Below are 20,283 nucleotides of genomic sequence, written 5' to 3'. Positions count from 1 at the left end.
GGCAGGGCCTTGCTTCCTCTAAAGTCTCTGGAGAGGATCCCTCATTGCCTCTTCCTGGCTCCCGAAAGTGGCTTCTGGCAGTCCTTGGTGGTCCTTGGCTTGTAGTTGCTTCACCCCAATCTCTGGCTCCATCTTTACATGGCCTTTCTTATGTGTTTGTCTGTAACTGAATCTCTTTTCTCATAGAAAGACACTAGTCATTGACTTTAGAACCTACCATAATCCAATATGAACTCATCTTATCTTGGTTATATCTGCAAAGACACTGTTTTCAAATAAGGTCACATAAGTCTGTGTACCTGAATTTTTTGGGGAAACTCTTCAACTCATTATAGATAATAACCCATTTTATAGCTGTGCCTTAACTTATATAGCTAATGCCTCATTGCTAGACATTTAGATTGTAATTTTTCACCATTATAAACATAATGGGGGCAGGGAATAATGCATGTAGCAGAATCTATGTGATCCAGTTGAGTACCTTTTGGTACTCCCCTGCCTCCTCTTAATTATGAATGGACATGTGAGATGAATATAATTTTTATTTATTTATTTTATTATTTTTTTCATCCTCACCTGTGGATATTTTTTCCTGAGTATATTTTTTCCATTGCTTTTCAGAGAGAGTAGAAGGGAGGGGGAGGGGAGAGAGAGAAACATTGATGTGAGAGAGACACATCGATTGGTTGCCTCCTGCATGTGCCCCTACTGGGGCCAGGGATTGAACCTGCATCCGAGGTACATACCCTTGGCCGGGGATTGGCCCTTCAACTGAGGTACATACCCTTGGCTGGAATCGAACCTGGGACCCTTGGGCCGATGCTCTTAACCACTGAGCCAAACTGGCTCGGGCAAGATTAATATAATTTTTAAGGGCTTACGACCCTTAGGATTGGAAGTTTGGGTTGCCATTGGATAAGCCACTAAGATCTACTGAGATGACAACTAAGGGTGAGTGCGGTTTAGAAGAGTAGAGGAGGGAGAAGATAAGTACTATTTGTGCTTTTTAGATGAACAGCAGCTGTAGTTTGTCCCAGTAACCTGCCTCTTCTGTGATTCTCGTCAAGAACAGAGGCCTATGGGAATCATGGAGAAGCTACTTCCTGTCCCCATGTGAAGTAATTATGCAATGCAAGGAATGGACGGTGGTGGCCATGAAAATAAATGTACTGTTCAGATCTCCTGTTGTGGGGACCGTAATTGTCTTACTTTCTCTACTGTTTTGCCTTTGCACTTTTGTCAAAAATGAGTAGTCCAAATAAGTGTGGGTCTGTAATTACTTTTCAAGTTTTAAAAGTAATTCATATTAAAATCTCTGACAGTACAGAAAAGAAAAATGTAAAACCTCACCTTTCCCCACGATTTCTTATATTCCTCTTTTTATAAATTTAAAATTGTATCGTGTAATATCTTGTATTTTTCTTATCAGTACATACAAACTTCCTTATTCTTTTTAATAGCTGCATAGTATTACTATAATTATATAGATTATTACCAGAATCTTGTTATTTCAAAAAATTCTACAGTTTATTTTTATTTAGTTTTTTCCACTTGTGTGAAAACAAGTGTAAGATAAATTCCTAGAAATGTAATGACTGACATTTATTGACACTTGTCAAGAGCCAAGTATTTTATACTTACTGATTTGATCTTTTAGCCATCCTTTGAAGAAGATATGTCTGTTTCACAGATGAAAATACAGAGGTTTTGAAAGATTCACTTATTGAAAGCTATACATTTAAATAGTGGAGTTGCATCAGCCCAGACCTTTCTTACTTGTCACTAGATGACTAAGCCTCAGGATCACAGTAAGAATTATTTTACAGGGCACTTGTTAGGATGAAATGTACTTAAGGTCTATATGTTGCATATTTGTTACTGCACATTTTTACACTTACTCTGTAGAAAAGATTTCAGGTCACATTTTAGGTTTCATACTTGAGCATAGTGTTACTAATATGCCTTAATACAAAGGGCAGCATTGTTAAAGAGGATAATATAAAAACTACTGTGTCCATGTATTCTGAGCACTGTTGTTGCTTCATGATTTGGAATTGTATTTTTAACTTTTGACATTCCACTTTGGGAAGTTAAAAAAAGATTTTATTGCTTTATTTATTTATTTGGTTAATCCTCACCTGAGGACATTTTTTTCGTTGATGTTTAGAGAGAATGGAAGGAGGGAGGGAGACAGACAGGAGAGAGAAAGAGAGAAGGAGAGAGAGAGAAAGAGAAACATTGATGTGAGAAAGACATATCAATTGGTTGCCTCCTGCATGCAGCTGGACCGGGGCCAGGGATTGAACCTGCAACCTAGGTACATGCCCTTGATTGGAAATCAAACCTGAGACCCTTCAGTCCACTTGGGGGCCAATGCTCTAACCATTGAGCCATGCTGACCAGGGCACATTTTATTGTTTTAAAAGTAAACCTAATCCCTTTAAATGTTGTATATCTGAAAAAATTTTGCTTGTAAGTAAATATGACCAAAATGGAATTAATTTTAGTTTTCTTGTCTTTTTTCCCCTTGAGAAACACTTGTGCCTTCTCTTGGTAGGGAAACCCAGTATTTTGAGACTTTCAGGTGGTTTTTGAGTTAAGAATGCTTATTTGGTAAAAATAGAAAAGCCCCTAAATTGTAATTTTTTTATGGGAATATGGAAATATGAGCTGATGGTAGAACTTTGTTGTTCACAAACACGAAATTTAAGATAAACCAGTTTTCTGGTAATGTTCTTGTCAGCGTTAGAGTTTAGGACATTTTTGTAAACATAAATCTGGGCAGAGTTGAGATTTAAATGCTGTGCTGATATTTTTTAGTATTTTTAAAGACTCAAAATATAGTATAAGGAAACTCATTTTAAGTACTTGATAGGTCTGTGGCTATAATATTAACGTGACAGATTGTTTAATAGAGGTTTTCCAGCACTGAGAGCGGATTTGTACCCATATGCATATTTTCTGCATGTGATTATTCTGTCGTGTGAATTTTTAATTTCTTCTCTTAGAAGATGAGAGGCATTAGTCTGTTCTTGTTGAATTTATGCTGTCTTCTTGGAATTAAGATTTAGCTACAGAATTTCCTATTTTTATTCATGTAAGAAGAACAGTTAATTTTTAAAAAAATTGAAATCTTCACTATTTAGTAAGTTTCTTTATGATTTTCAGGACAAAATTACATAGCAGTGCATATAGAGAAGGAGGTTGTCAATTTATGGAATTTGGTTACAGTTAAAAATAAAGTTTATTAAAATAAAGAAAATGATAAAAAGGCTTTCATTATATTTGTCTTACATTGCACTTATTTGCAGTTTTCGTAAATGAATTTCAGAGTTACTACCACCTTCTGAATGGATAATGAATTATCTTAGTGATTTTTACTGCATTTAGTTTAACTTGTAGGTTCAGCAAACATTTATTGTTTGCTTGATTTGTATTGGGTGCTGTGCAGGGTTTTGCAGATGAGACATTCCTTTGCTTTTAAGGAAGTAATTAACTAAAACATAGTAAGTACATTACTATTTCAAAAGGCTCTGGTTCCATAAGAGGGGCACATAAATTAGACTGAGGGATTTAAGATTCGTGTAGGATTGTGACTATTAAATTTAATTTGGAAGAAAGTAGTAGGTAGTTAGCCAGTTGATGGGAAAGAGGATGGTCATGGAAGCAAGAGAGAGCATGGTATTTCAGTAAATTTTATGTACTTGATCATAGTTGTCACATGCAAAGGAAAGTGGTTCAGAAGTAACCTGCCTAGAGAGAGGTAGGCAGAGCCCAAATAATGAAAAATCTTATATGCACAGCTGAGGAATTTAGATTCTTATTTTGGGAAGCCATCAAAGGATGTATGTTGGTGTGTGTGATTATGTCATATTTAAATTTTAGAGCAGTGGTTCTTAAACATTTTTGTTCCAGCATCCCTTTACATTCTTAAAAATTAATGAGGACACTAAATAACTTTTGTTTATGTAGCTATATCTATTACTGTTTACCATATTAGAAAGTAAAACTGAGAATTTTAATACATAAGAGTACACAAGCACACATTCCATTAGCTATCAATGGAATAATACCACATGTTCTGTGGCCTCTGGAAAACACTACTATACATTTGTGAGAATGTACAGTGAAAAAGGCAAATAATGTCATTATTAAAAAAATAGTTTTGCTCTCATGGACTTCCAGAAAAGTCCTTAGAGACTCCTATGGGTTCCTGACCCACTTGGAGAATTTGTACATTAGCAGATCATTTTGGCAGTGGTGTTGAGAATTGTTTAGAACCTATAAAAGGAAATACATTGTAAATTGTGATCCAGTATGCACATGTGTATGTATATGCACACCTGAAACAAGTTTTAGAAAACAATACTATATTAGTTATCTCTTGTTGTATAAAAATCACCTCAAAATTTACTGGATTAAAAAAACATCTCACAGTTTTTTTGTCTTGTTTTGTTAATCCTCACTCGAGGATATTTTTTACATTGATTTTAGAGAGAGAGAGAGAGAGGCAGAGAGAGACAGAGAGACAGACATTGATGTGAGAGAAACACATCCATCAGTTGCCTCCTGCACTAGCCCGAACTAGGGCCTGGGATCTGCCTGCAACCCAGGTACATGCCCTTCACTGTGAATCTAACCTGCGACCCTTCAGTGCTTGGGGTGATTCTCTACCATTGAGCCACACTGGCCAGGGCAAACATCTCACAGTTTTAATGAAGAGTGTTAGCTGTGTGGTCTGGATCAGGGTATTTCATGAGATTGCAGTCAAGATGTCAGCTGAGTCTGCAGTCATCTGAGTTCCTGTCTGGGTTTGGAGCACCCTTTTCCAAGCTATCTCACATGGTTGTTGGCCGGAGACTTCAATTCCTCACTGTGTGGCTCTGTAAGGTGGCTTGAGTATCCTTACAGCATGGCAGCTAGCTTCTCCCAAGCAAATGATCCAAGAGAGTGACCAAGACAGAGCCCCATTGTCTTTTGTGATTTAGTATTGGAAATGATATATCATAAGAAGCTAATCACTAAGTTTAGTCCACATTCAAAGAGAGAGAAATTTTGTTTCCCCTCTTGAAGGGAATATTGTTATTGGTGGGGAGAGATCCTTCGCCCAACGTGTTGCTAGTGGGAATGGGCTTCTGGTGATATCCTGAGAAAAGGAATTTTCTGAGACTCAGCTGGAGGATAAGATATTGTAGAAAGCTTTATTTCTGTGGAATTAAACCCCTGACTTTCAAAGGTCCCATTTCCCTCAGTACCACCATAGAAGGCGTCTCCTTTTGCTTTTAGCAGAGCTAAAATCAAAGCCAGTGTCCAGAGTTTTCATTTCTTTTTCTTTTTTTTTTTTAAAATATATCTTTATTGATTTCAGAGAGGAAAGGAGAAGGAGAGAGAGAGATAGAAACATCAATGATGAGAGAGTCATTGACCGAGCCCACAACCCGGGCATGTGCCCTGACCGGGAATCGAACCTGATCGCCTGGATCCTAGGCCGATGCTCAGCCGCTGAGCCACGCCCGGTCGGGCCAGAGTTTCCATTTCATGTTGGGATACAGTCTAATCCAGCATCAGGCTAGTTTAGTTTGTGTTCCCAGTTGCAGTCCATTAGTCCATTGCATGTGGGGTTCACATGGCTGTGGGCCATACTGGCGAATGCAAGAGAGCTAAGACCGCAAGCTCCTTTGTCTAGGGGATTATGTATTCCCAAATTTTCGTGGGCTTGCATTGGCCCCACATCTTCTAGCCAGTGATTTCTGTGCACAGGTTTGATTTACACTGACCCTAGTCGCCCTGACTCACTGTGCATGCACCCATCTTCCCCTTTGTCTAGTCCCTTTCCCAGTAATCTGTAGGGGAATGGGCAGGTGGTTCCCTGGGGAGTGTGAAATTGCAGCTTCCTGGTGAAGCTGCACAAGTGACATGCCTATAATATCTGGCCTCCCTTTTGCTCCTTTCCTATTATGTATAACTAGCTAATTACAACAGTAACAGTATCAAAGAATTTGTCTCCCATTGGGAGAGAGCGCAGGCTTACTGTTTACTGTAAAAGTGGTTGATTCACTAAGCTCAATGTTCCTCAGCTGTGATGCAAAATCAGTCCATATGTAGCATCTATCTGACACAGTCCATTTGTGTCACCTTGTGGGACTTAGGAGTAATAGGATGCCAATGCATACTTGATGCTCATACTGCTTGCTGTGCTCTGAGTAATAAAGTTCTTTGTCTCTGAGCCAGGAGACTCTTGTATCATAGGCAGAGGGAGAAGGTTTGGAATAACCACCACAGCAGATTCTAGATAGGGAGCTAACAAAATATTGGATACGAAGCTAACTGGGATTTGTAGGACTCCGAGGGCAACTTGATGGGCTCAAACTGAACAGCTGCATGATTTTCTCCAGTAACAACCAGGATTCCAGGTGTGTAGTCAGTGAAGGTGTTTGTTTTGGACTAATCATGGGCAAGGAAGTTTGGAATGTGAAATTATTTTTTTCAAACTTTTGTGATATAATTTACATACAATAAACAACATATTTAAAGTATATAGTTTGATTAGTTTTGACATGTATATGCCTGGGAAACTATTACCCCAGTGAAAATAATGAACATTTTCATCACCCCAAAAGTTTCCTCCTTCCCCTTATCCCCATCCCCAGGCTCTCACTGATTTGCTTTCTGTCATAATGGATTAGAGTTTTATATCAATGGAATCAAACTGAAGAATTTTTTTTTTTGGTCAAAAACTTTTTTTGGTCAGCTGTTCAGAGTGCAAGAATTATTTTGTGGTTGTGTTTTTGGCATATTGTTAAATTTATTTATTTTAAACACTATCTTCCCTGAAGCTCATGAGATTAAAAAGCCAGTTTGAGCCCTGGCCAGGTGGCTCAGTGGGTTGGAGCATCAACCTGTACACCAAAAGGTTTTGGGTTCGATTTCCACTCAGGGCACATACCCAGGTTGTGGGTTTGATCTCTTGTCAGGGTGCATATGGGAGGCAACCAATCTCTTTCTCACATCAATGTTTCCTGTTGTCTCTCTCTAAAAATCAATAAAAACGTATCTTCAGGTGAGGATTAAAAAAAAAAAGCCAGTTTGAGGGCTTCAGACAGAGCTAGTGAATTTCCTTCTTTTTTTGTACAAATGAATGTAGTTCTGATAATAACAAAAACTCTACATGCAAATGCCATTTTGGATCTGAAAATGACTTGAACATTAGAATGCACCTGCTAGTGTTGAAAACGTGGTGTGAATTTTCGTTACTGGATCTTAGCCTATTCAGTGTGATTTAGTTACCTGACTGCATGAAAGTAGAGTTCTTCACAAAGCACACTTGGGAATTTTTAAATTGAATGTGGTAGCTTAAAATTCTGATGGCATGGTAGCTGAGACTGAATTATTACCCCTTATTTTGTTGGTTTTACTTATTTTGTTTTGTACACCAGCTTTTATTTTTAAAATTATTTTATTTATTTATTTTTTATCCTCACCCAAGGATATGTTTATTGATGAGAGAGAGAGAAACATCTATGAGAGAAACATTGATCAATTGCCTCCCTTAGTCGCCCCAACTGGGGATCGAACCTGCAACCTAGGTATGTGCCCTAAGAATTGAACCCACAACCTTTTTGGTGTATGGGACAACACTCCAAACCAACTGAGTCACCTGGCCAGGGCAGTACACCATTTTTTAAAAAAAGTCTCCTTTAAAAAAAAATTTTTTTTCAATTACAGTTGACATTCAATATTATATTATTTTCAGGTGTTCAGTATAGTCGTCAGACATTTATGTAACTTACTAAGTGATCCTCCAGCTTTCTCCTTAATAGAAAGATAAATGTGATTGTTTTAGTTTTATACCTAGGAAACCTGAGATGTGCCCTAAAGTTTAGGTTTAGAATTAGATTAGCAGGACACACTGCCTTAAAACTAGGGAAGTCTTTGATATTCTGTGATATACACTGAAACCTGTTACTTGAACTAAGCCATTTCTTTGGTAGAATACTAGGAAATCACAGAGATTTAGTTTAGATCTTTATTGATTTATCTTTGAGAGAAATGTGGAAAGTAGGATAGCTATGATATGTTTTTAAAATTTGTTTTAATTATATTTGTAGGATATGACTATATTTTTCATTTTTAAGAATTAAAGCTTTATTGTAGTATGAGTATAAAAATTTATAAGTGAAGCTGAAGCCTCCACAAACATTCCCTTCCCCCCCAGCCTCCCCTTACAATATGTTCCCTTCCCCTCTAATCATTGCTGTTTCAAATTTGGCAGTTCCCATGTAGGAATTCTTGATATAGTTTGTATTTAAAGAAAACACATATAAATAAATATGTCTTTTGTACATGTTAGATATATTTTTTTCACCTTGTTTTTTGTTTTCCTTTAAATTTTGCTCGTAGTATGCGTTTTTTTTGTATAATTTGTCATTTTGACAAATGACAAAAAAACTAATATATTCGTTTTTTTAATGGTTTTTGCTTTTTGTTTCTTATTTAAGAAGCCCTGCTTTAACTCTGGTTCACAGAATATTATCCTAAGTTTTCTTCTAACAATTTTAATAGTTTTCAGATGTATATTTTTAAGGTACATAGAATTTATTTCTGTGTACTGTGTGAAGCAGGGATGTGATTTTTTTCCAAGAGTACCAGTTGTTCAGACCCCACTATTGAATGATTTGTCCTTTCCTCACTGTTTTGAAATGTTACTTTTAGCATATACTATACTGGACCTAAATATTATAATTATACTAAGTAGTATAATTATAATTATACTACTTAGTATAATTTAGACTATTTTTGGGCCAGTACTATACCTTTTTAATTTCTATAGCTTTAAAAGGCTATAAGTCCTTATGAGAAATCCTGGGGGGTCAGATGTGATATTGGAGTCCAGATTTTCCGCCTGTAGTACCCAGTGGGCATTTTGCAGTATCCTGTAATCCTACACATTGTTTTTTCAGTGCAGTGTACAAAGAAGCACACTAAGATACATATAAACAATAAGTGACTTTAGATCAGGTCAGAGTTTGCTCCTAAGTGAGTTAAAAAGAAGAAAAAAACCTTATTTTCAGATCTTTTTGGATTTTTGGATTGCAAATAAAGGATCGTGGCCCTGTAATTTATCTTGCTATTTAGGGGACACCTTCCTCTTTGTTCATTTATTTCAGGTTGTTTCGGTTATTCTTGACCCTTTACTTTTCTGTTTGAATTTTAGAGTCAAGTTGTTATGTGAAGAATCTTGTAGAGAATTTCTTTGGGATTTGAAGTAGTTGGGGAAGAACTGACCACTTTTACAGGGTGTGTGTTCTCAGCAATGAACATGGATATCTTTCCTTTTGTTCAGGTGTTCTTTCAGTAAAATTTTGTAATAAAAAACCACGTTTTTTTTTGTTAGATTTATATCATTATTTTTATGGTTGCTATTGTGAATGAACTTCTAAAAAATTGCATTTTCTGATTGCTATTACTGATATGTAGGAAGTATTGCTATTTATATATCCATCTTGTGTCTGACAAATTTGTTGAGTTTTATTATTAGTTCTAATAACTTTTCATTTTATAATCTTGGGTTTTCCAGGTAGAAAATCGTATCTTCAAAAAGTTTTATCCTTTCCTTGGCAGTCACTTTTTCTTTTTCATTTGGTATGGTTTCAGTATTCAGTTTTTGGACATGTGAAATATTTTTAGAATGATGTTTACTGTGAAATAAATTGTGCTATAAACAAATTTTGAATGCATGAATAAATAGAGGATAGAAGGGAGATCTTCCTCAAGTGGGGGTAATGAAAAGTTTCTTAGAAGGGAAATGGTTACTATTGGAGGATTTACTGTGTGATCTTTTCATTACAGATATGGTGTAAGATATTTCTTCAAGACTGGACAGCCGAGGACCTGTTATTTCTGATTAGCCTTAAGCAAACTTACAGCCATAGAGAAACCTCACGGAGTTCCATATTTTGCTTTCTGCTTTATACCTTTCCTGGTACATAAGTTCATCTTGCAGCCATGTATGGAAGTGCTCGCTCAGTTGGGAAGGCGGAACCGAGCAACCAGAGCCCTGGGCGTTCTCCTAGGCTTCCACGTTCCCCTCGCTTGGGTCATCGTCGAACCAATAGTACAGGAGGGAGTTCTGGAAGCAGTGTTGGAGGCGGCAGTGGGAAAACCCTTTCAATGGAGAATATCCAGTCCTTAAATGCTGCCTATGCCACATCTGGCCCTATGTACCTAAGTGACCATGAAAATGTGGGTTCAGAAACACCTAAAAGCACCATGACACTTGGCCGTTCTGGGGGTCGTCTGCCTTATGGTGTGAGGATGACTGCTATGGGCAGTAGTCCCAATATAGCTAGCGGTGGGGTTGCTAGTGACACCATAGCATTTGGAGAGCATCACCTCCCTCCTGTGAGTATGGCATCTACTGTTCCTCACTCTCTTCGTCAGGCAAGAGATAACACAATCATGGATCTTCAGACACAGTTGAAGGAAGTATTAAGGGAAAACGATCTATTGCGAAAGGATGTGGAAGTAAAGGAGAGCAAATTAAGTTCTTCAATGAATAGTATCAAGACCTTCTGGAGCCCAGAGCTGAAGAAAGAGCGAGCCCTCAGAAAAGATGAAGCTTCCAAAATCACTGTTTGGAAGGAACAGTATAGAGTTGTGCAGGAGGAAAACCAGGTTAGTTTTGTGCTATGTTTGCCTTTACTGTCTGAGTTTGTATATATAAGTGAAATGAACAAATGAACCATTCTTTTTTTCTTTCTTAGGTTTTTCCCTTCTTGGTTCACTTATCTTCCTGAGTACTATTTAATTTAGTATTTTCTGTTCTCTGTTTCTTGGCTTTTCCCAGATTTGGTCGTGTGCCTTAATTTTTTTTTTCTCCCCAGTTGCCATGTCCTCTGGACAACAATGAGGAGCAGTTCTTTCTGTGGACATTCATGGTAGTTTAACTTCAGGATGCTTATGTGATTTTTTTTCTTCTTCTTTTAGTTCTTTAACCGATTTAAGGTGGAAAAAAGTCAATTTGGTGTGATTGGGCTTCTAGAAAATAAATGCGATAACTAGGCATTATAATTATGGGTTTTGCACTTTAAGAGCTAAGTGCTGTATTATTAGATACTCATTTATTTATTACTTTTCTGCCCTCTTCCAGGTTATAGTTGATGTTTTTGCCATAGCCATGTTCCATTCAGTGGCTTATGACTACAAAGATGTGGACAAATCATATTCAAACTGCAGCAGTTAAAATCTTAATTATACTTTATGTTTAAAACACATTTAGTACTTTTCTTCTTTTATTTCTTTGGTGGGTTTGGGTTTTTTTTGATATAAGAGAGATAGAGAAACATCAATTGGTACCTTCCTCACATGCCTTGACCTGGGATTGAACTGGAAGCCTGGCTATGGGGCCCTGGGGAATCAAACCTGCTACCCTTTGGTACACAGGATGATGCTCCAACCAACTGAACCACACTGGCCAGGCTCCACTGTTAACATTTTGATGTTTCTCTCTAATGAACTATCTCCGTGCATACACACATACAAATTTTACATAAAGGGAATATTATAGGTGTTATATTTTGACCTTATTTAAGACAACATTTCTACCACATATTAAAGCCTTATGATATATTTCATTATTTTTAATGACTGTATACTGTTGTGTCTGTACTAGTTAAGTTACCTAACATCAGAGAGTTAAAAATCTTCATATTTATTTGATGGTACAATATGAATTAAAAATTAAACCTTTAATTCATTTGAATCAGACTTCAAAATAATTAGTAATTATGATAATTTTATTCTTTCTCAGATATAACCTTAAGTTACTTTACTTTTACTTTTTAAAAATTAAAGTATAGCTAACATACAAAACGCTTTTGCTTTTTAACCAGTGACTAAATTTAACTTGTCACCACAGAATCTGAATGTTTCGTTATTACACTTAAATCTCTAAGTCTTCTAGAGACCCAGCCTTTTTAAAAAAGAGGAAATGCCTTTAAAAAGTATTCCTCAGGAAGTTCTTTGAGTTTGAATCTTTAAGATTTTAAAATTGTGGGGAAAAAAAAAAAGAACTAAAATAGACCCCAGTGTTAAATCTTGAAAGTAAGGACAGGCTTCCTAAATCCTGGCTTGGATACATCATTATCAACAGATATATTTGCCTAAAATATAGATTCCCAGGCTTTGCTTTATACCAACTAAGTAAATATCTATGTAGATGGAGTCCAGGAACTTCTATTTTAAGTAAGTTTCTCTGGTGGTTATGATGATAAACCAGTGTGGGGATCCTTAGAATTTAATACATCTGTTGGGGAAAAGCCCCAGAAGTCTAAATTCAGGATCAGTTCCGAAGAACTGACATGTAGTCTTACTCAAATTTCTAAGAGTTTTAATAGGAGAAACTTACAGACACGGGCAAAGCAGCTGCTAGCTCCCAGTGGTGGAGGGCTGGGAAGAGATCCACACCCAATGCATTTCTAAGTTAACAGATAATATCAGGCAGTTATTCACACTGTATACGTCCATTAACCTCCTTCCTGGGGCCTTGATGTTTATCTTTGGGCAGCATTCCTGCTTTCTGGGTAGTCAGCTAAACCTGAGGCTACGGAGAGTTAAATAGTCACAGAAGGTTCAACGGAGTCCAATGTTGCCTTTACTGCTGGAGTCTAGTGCATCTCTGAGCTCCCCTACAACACCTAATTCTTAAACTAGTCTATTGCTCATCTGCCACAGGGAATTTGTGATGGTTCTATTGCCACTTTAGGGCTCAGTTGTGAAAGATGGGAAAAGAAACAAGGGGCCATTGCCTCAATGCTTCTCATCCTTTTTTTCTGTCATATTACACCTCAGGGTTGTGACAGATTCTTATACATAATGATTATTAACTATGACAGTGTCCCTCAGTAGAAGGAATATGAGTATGGAAAAAGGGTGTTTAAAATCTTAGATATGTTTAGTTAAAAAAGCCATCCAGGTGATTTTGATGTCTCCTCACCTTGAGGAGATGCACAAGATAAAATACTCAGGTGATATATGACAACAGAATGAAGAAATAACTTTCCTTCATTTAAAATTTAAGTTGCAGAAAGTGAAGTAAAACATGAGAAGTTTATCATTCCTAAATGTAAAATAATAGTACATTTTGAAAGTTTTTCTAGTTTGGTGTTGAATTGTAAATATCAAGAGAGGAGTAATGAGTTTGCTTAATTTAGCCTTGTGGTAAAGTATCAATGTAGCATAGATCTTAGAAACTGTATCTGTATTCCTAATAATTAGTTTCTTTTAATTTTGTAAAAATGAGATTGATAAATTTGGAGTATGTACGTACTGGTGGCATATCAGTGCTCAAATATGAGGAACTTTAGACAATTAAGCATCATCGTACATCATACTTGAATATTATCCAATCTCAAATGTATTGTTAATATAAAAATCACAGTTTTTCATTGACCTGAAAAGTGAGCTATAACTTACAAGTATTGTGTAAAAATTATACATGAATAAACACTTTACTTTAAAAGTTCTACCTTTTAGGAGTAGATTGTATATGTGTGTGTGTGTAAATGTAAATATAATATGTATACGTGTGTGTATATATAGTGTATTTATAAAAATCTATAATGTATATGTGCTGTGTGTATACATATGTATATATAGTGTGTATATATGTATATATATACATACACACACATATATAATTCAATATTTAAAAAAAATTTTAAAAATATGTCTTTATTGATTTCAGAGAGTAGAAGGGAGATGGGGAAAGGGAGATAAAAACATCAGTGATGAGAGAGTCATCGATTGGCTGCCTCCTGCCCGCCCCCTCCTGGGGATTGAGCCCGCAACCCGGGCATGTGCCATGGCCAGAAATCAAACCTCTATCTCCTGGATCATAGGTCCATGCTCAACTGCTGAGCCACGTTGGCTGGGCCGTGTGTGTGTGTGTGTGTGTGTGTGTGTGTGTGTGTGTGTATAAAATTAAAAGTGGATTTTGGTAGAAATTGAATTGAGGTTACTGGATCTATCACTGAATTAACTAGCCTCCAGTGTATCTTTTTGACAATGCTAAAAATATACCTATCACCAAGATAGTTTTTATTATCAAGCAACTTGGAAATATTTATTTTAATGAGGAAAAAATTATTGGCATATTTCTTTATTTTCAAAATATTAAGGCAGCTGATTATGTCCATACTTTAAAAGCTGTGTGGATAAAAAGCAATGACAATTTCCTTCCTAATTATCAAGCTACATACAAAGGCAAATATTTGAATCTCCTGAAAAGACTATAGTAGGGACAGCATTTTAGTCCAGTGGAAGTGAAACAGCCCATAGGACTGTGATGCCAAAAAAACCATATGTGTTGAAGGAGGGTGAACATTGCCTTATCTCGATTCCACCCCTTGCCCTAATTAAACACTAAGGCTGGCAGGAATGTATTCTTCCTGCATCCACTATAATTATCACACAATCCTAAAATTGTATATCTTTGGTCCAAAAATTGAAGGGTACAATTTTAAAGTAAAGTGAAACACTGCAGTGAGACATAGAGAACTGAGAATGCTAATTAATAGATTATAGTGAACCAGCAGTGGGTCCTAATTAAACTCTGCATTCATTATACTCTCCATAGCCCTCAAGGTCAGACATTTTCCACTTTACAAAGAAGATTGTTTCAATAGGATTTTCAATAATTTAACAAATTTTCCCATTTCAGTTTGAAACTGGGGATTTAGATGCATCCTAAATGTTTGATCAGCTTGGGCCACGGAGATCTTGGTCTAGAATCCTATAAAATGTAAAGGCACATTTGTAAGAATTGCCTAATATGTATGGTTTATTATTATGGAGTCCTTTTGGAAGACTGTTTCTAAAATAAATACCCAACTGTTTTTATGTCTCATTCCTTTTGTTACTGAACTTTCAAATATTGGTGGTTGGTGAGATGCAACAATATATGTTTTAACAGGAAAGGCCTTTTTTTCTTTTTTAAAATTGACAACAAGTAAGACTTTTAGTACATGTTTGCTTGATGAAGAATAAAAATCCAGTTGTGAGCTTGCTTGAATGGCAAAGCTGAGGCTTTGGATGCTTTATATTTTTATTTTATTCTAACAGACATCCAGCAAGATATTGCCATACTTTTTATTGTTATTATACCTTAGAATATTTCTATATGTTGAGTTTAGTTGGAAGCTTATTTTAAAAATAATTATTTTAAAGCACTTTCATTGGAATTTTGTGCAGACAGAATATGTTCTGTTTAATATTATAGTGTGACAAGTGAGTGTAATATTCTGCTTTGTGTATTTTTTTCTTTTTGGAGTCTGATTTTATTAAAGATGCAGATTTTTTGATTTTGGTTATATTTAGGGATCAAATTAAGAGAATTTCAAGTTCAGAAATACAAAAAGATAAACTATCCCTGTGTGAATCTTGGTTTTGTCATTTGTCCTCACTGTTTGGACACAGGTAACTATTTAACATTTTTATTGATTTTAGGTTGTAACTTGGTTTGTCACATGGTGAAAGCCATTATTATTTGAATTTAAATAAGTTTTTTCATGAGGTTGCTAATTGTTTTACTGTTATTCAAAGTCCGATCTTAAAATCTGGGATCTATGTCTTAGATTATTTATTTAACTTTTCTGTTTGATAATTCTGATTTAACATACAGATGAATTGTGAATGGTTATTCAGAATATTGTGGATAAATCAGTAGCCTAGTTTATTGTCCAGATAGATTTGATCTTTTTGGTGTTCCAGATATGGGATATGTTAAAGGCACTATATAGAATTCCCTGAGAAAATTAAATCAGATGTAAAATAGATATGTTCCTTTGGGGGAGTTAACAATCATTTTAAGAAGAGAAATTTGTTCACGTGTCACTTATAGAAATTTAAGCTACCCATCCATTGGATCTTGTCATGTATGCAGCTATATAAGTGGGTTTGGAAATTGGCATCTTATAGAGTTGCTAAGTTTGCTTATCTGAAATGTAGTGGAATACCATGAAAAATGATTCATGAATTTAATAAAAAATGTGCAAATATTTGAGAAGGCTTATTTGTGAGGAATGAAGAGAATTTGCCAGAGGACTGCAGCCTGTTTTTTTTTTTTTTTGGTCTCCTCTCTCTTCTTGCATTTCACAGTGCAATCTAGTGTGTGATTTTATCCCAATGAAATAGAATTGTTTTTAGGGATTCGCTAACTTTGCAGATAGCAGCTTAAATATGAGTTGGGAAACCCACTTTTTATTCTCTTATGCAAAAGAAACCAGAGTATGAACTTAGTTTTTAGTTACATTAATATTGATCAAGGGTGGTCATAGTTCCATTTTATTTTTTAAAATCTTACCACTTTGGAATTTGACATCATGTTATAGGTGCTTTATTTGCCCAGAAGAGTATTTGAGGGACATAGAAACCATGCTTTATAAAAATGTGAGGAAGTAAGGAAGACAAGATGTGTGACATTATAGTTACACTCTTCTGTGTATTTGATGGGCAGCCATATAGAAGGAAGTTTTTTCTTTCTTTTTTGGTATTTTCTTTGGAAGGCTAACACTGGAAAAATGAGTACAAATCTTAGGATTTTAGATTTTGGCTCCATGGAGGAATATATTTTCTAACAAAGCCATATCTTTTTGATGGAAGAGTCAATTTCACAAAGTAATCCTTGACCATTACTAGACTCAGTTATTGGGAGGCCAGATTGTGTTAGTGCTCAGAGTTTCAATTCTTCAGAATGCCTGAAATTGTATGGAGTAAAGTGGTACTTCATGGAGAACCATGTAGAGTTTCCCACTATCCTTCCCACTCCTTTTCATCTCTCCATCTCTTGCTTCCTCCCTCCTTCTTTCCCTTTATGACTTTATTAAGATGTAATTCAATTTATCCTTTAAAAGTGTGTAATTTTTTTTTTTAGTCTGACTTATTTGGAGAAGAATTTGAAGAAGGTAATAGGAAGTTGCCGTAGGAGTTCCTGAAGCAGGGAATGTGTGACATAACAATAGATACTGTTTAGGAGCAGCTTATGTTGCTCTCAGCAGAGTGGACTGAAGGAAGGAAGGCAGGGAAAGCAAATGAGTTTTTTGCAGAAGGCCTAGACAAATTGGGGTAGTAGGAATAGAGAAGAAGGTACACATTCATGTGATATTTCCAAAGAAATATATGGATGTGGACTATGATGGCAAGAGAGAAGACTACAGTGAACCATGGGGAAATGTTTTTGCCAGTGATGAAAATGGGTAGAGATTAGAAAGTGGAATTAGATTTAGAGCAACAAATGGTGAATTAGTTTTAATTATTTGAGTAGAAATTTTTCATAAGCATTTGGAAATAAGAGACAAATGACTGTGATCTTAGGTACATGCATGTGGATGATGTTATATGTATGCTTGTTAATGTTGGAAAATGTACTGATCTAGTTAACTCAGTATCATAAGCTATGTGTCTCTACTTGTGGGAATAAGGAGTAGAGAGGAAGTGAGAAGCCATTAAATGGTACATGTTTTATATATATTTTCTCTCCCAGATATTTTTGTGTTTTGGTCTTCTATCTTTGTTGTGGTACTTTTCTTTGAAGGCAGATAACTTGTGTGATTCTCAGTTCCTGAAAGTCACTTCACTATTCACTGAAAATGGTCAATAGTGGTTTATATTCCTGTAATAAATCAACTTCTAATAGATGTCCTTTATTTTAGTTAACAGCAAGTTCATTGAAGATCATGCACCTTTTAATGAGAAATTTGGAGTAAATTTGTTAAAAAGACATATTGCAAAACATGTGCTTTCAGCAAGGAAATGTTTAACTTTGTATTGAAAATGTTGTTCTTCCTTTGTGGACCAGATTTGAAATACTTTTGTGAAGCGTATGCATTTTTCTCATTTTCTGTACTGTGTTACCTAGAGTTTTATCATTTTGGGAAATTACTTCAACAGCAGCATTGCCTTGTTGGCCAGTGCAGCCACTTATTCAGCCTCTGTGTGTACATGAGTCTTTTGGTGTAGCTGTCTGCAGCATTTACATGTTAACATACGTATTATTTTAGTATAAAACTCTTTTTCTTTCACAGAATGTTATATTCACTTTCTTGATTGCATGTGAGGGTGGGATTATTATCTAAGAATTTCAGGATAGTAAAGGGCACATTACAAATATTTGTTATAAAAAGAGAGGTGGCCCGGCTGGGCGTGGCTCAGCGGTTAAGCATCGACCTAGGATCCAGGCAGCCAGGGTTCGATTCCCGGTCAGGGCACATGCCTGAGTTGTGGGCTGCAGCCGATCAATAACTCTCTCATCATTGATGTTTTTCTCTCTCTCTCTCTCCCTCTCCTTTCCTCTCGGTGAAATCAATAAAAAATATATAAAAAAAATAAAAAGAGAGGTGGCATTGGGTGTGATGAGCTTAAGAATCACTTGTGATTCTTAATCCAGTGAATAGGACACTGGATTTTATAAAAGGAGACTTGCATTCTCATTTTGATCCTGGCTCTGCCAATCAGTAACTGGGTATATGACCATGGGCACATTATTTAATCTTTTTGGATCCAGTTTTCTCATCTGTGAAAGCCCAGAGAGTTGGACAAGGTGGTCTGTAGAGATTGTTTCTTATAAAATTACCTGATTTTGTTTTTGTCAGTTATCCTAGTGAATTCTCTGAGAGTTTCTTGACCTTGTTTGTAAGGCCCTGATTCAGCTTATTCATGTAACTAACAGGCATTTCTGGGAGTTAGAAATACTTTACTATTGCTGTTCTTGCCAAGATAGGCAGCATAAAATCAGTGCTTGCATATAAAAGAGCATTTGAGTTTCATCGGCTGTCAAATGAGGAAAATGCTTTTATGGTCATTGTGAAAGTTAAATGAAATAAAAGAAGATAATATGTATAAAATGATGCACAAGACTACCTGACATTAATAAAAGTTAACTGAGTTAGAATCAAGTCAGATATTTTATAAATACATATAATATTGTAAGACATTTTTTTGAAGTGTAACTTATAATCTGCTATGAGAACAGAAGTAGTAGCATGGCATGTAGAAAGTGGTTCCCAGTGAATAATAAGTTTTATTTGAATAACTATTTACTACCAGGGTAGCTTAATATTCCTGAAGGAGTTACCAGAAACTTTGAGTAGGGTAATTAGCTCTCAGGATTTTCAGTTACAGTCATAGCCATTATTTAACATTTTGATTTCCACAATGACTCATCCATGAATTACAGAGTGCTTTCCCAAAGGAATGTAATATATCTGGAAATAATCTTTTTACTGCTCTACTTTTTGTGGTAAGGAGTTTCTGGCTGGTCAGTTAGACCCAAAACTCTTCGCAAATATTTTAAACTATGTGCCTTCTATGAAGAAGATTTAATTTTCACAAGAATGTGAGTTTCATAGGCTCCAAAGACTTCTGGGAAGGAGTTATTAAGAGAAAGGACAGAGAAGAGATATAGGTGATCATTTGAGCAGATGGTGAAGATGTAATTTGATTAATCAGTCTGCATCAGCATGTATAAATGGCACATAGAAAAGTACTGTACTTCTCTTATTTTGATTAGGTGGAAAGCTTTATATTAATGATTCCCAGACTTGGATTTCATGCACCAGTAAAATAAAAAATAAACAATATCAATAAACTCCCCTCCACTTTGTAAACAATGGTGGGGGCTGGGGGCTGGCGTGGGATTGTCAATTAAAGACAATTAAAAAAGGATAAATGATTCTGTATTCCTACTGCCATTTTATAAGAGAATAAAACATTTTAATACCAAGGAGTCAGAATTGCATAATCTCAGAGTATAGGACAATTCTTCCCAGGAAAATATATGGCTTTTAATCTTACAGTGACAATTTTGTTAAGGATTGGTGGAAACTTGTTCATGGACTGGTATTTAAGAAGCATTGGTTTACAGCCCTGGCTGGTGTGACTCAGTGCTTAGAGTGTTGGCCCACACACCAAAGGGTTGCAGGTTCAATTCCCAGGCAAGAGCATGTACCTGGGTTGCAGGTTTGATCCCTGGCCCCGTTTGGGGTGTGTGGGAGGCAGCCAATCAGTGGGTCTCTCTCACATCAATGTTTCCCTGTCTCTCCTCCTCCTTCTCCTCCCTCCCTCCTTCTCTTTCACTTTCTCTAAAAATAAATGGAAAAGATATCCTTGGGTAAGGATTAACCAAAATAAATAAATAAATAAATTAAAAAAGAAGCATTGGTTTGTAACAGGGGTCGTCATAATTGGCCTGTAAGCCAAATTCTGCTTAGAGGATTTGTACATCTCACA

General features: G+C 36.0%; 1 protein-coding gene across 6 annotated transcripts in view; it reads left to right on the top strand.

The window, feature by feature from the left end:
• The window catches only part of ERC1 (ELKS/RAB6-interacting/CAST family member 1), a 426,664-nt gene that overhangs the window by 25,317 nt on the left and 381,064 nt on the right, over positions 1 to 20,283 (top strand). For all 6 annotated transcript variants that reach the window (XM_081130861.1, XM_081130858.1, XM_081130859.1 and 3 more), the window contains exon 2: positions 9,850 to 10,674. In XM_081130861.1, coding sequence (XP_080986987.1) covers positions 10,006 to 10,674 — 669 coding nt within the window. In that variant the 5' untranslated portion in view covers positions 9,850 to 10,005. The remainder of the gene's footprint in view (positions 1 to 9,849; positions 10,675 to 20,283) is intronic.

This window comes from Miniopterus schreibersii (assembly GCF_964146895.1).
Source record: "Miniopterus schreibersii genome assembly, chromosome: 2".
In the NCBI taxonomy this organism is placed as follows: domain Eukaryota; kingdom Metazoa; phylum Chordata; class Mammalia; order Chiroptera; family Miniopteridae; genus Miniopterus; species Miniopterus schreibersii.
The sequence above is the reverse complement of the archived record's forward strand: the minus strand, read 5'-3'. Positions and strand labels throughout refer to the sequence as shown.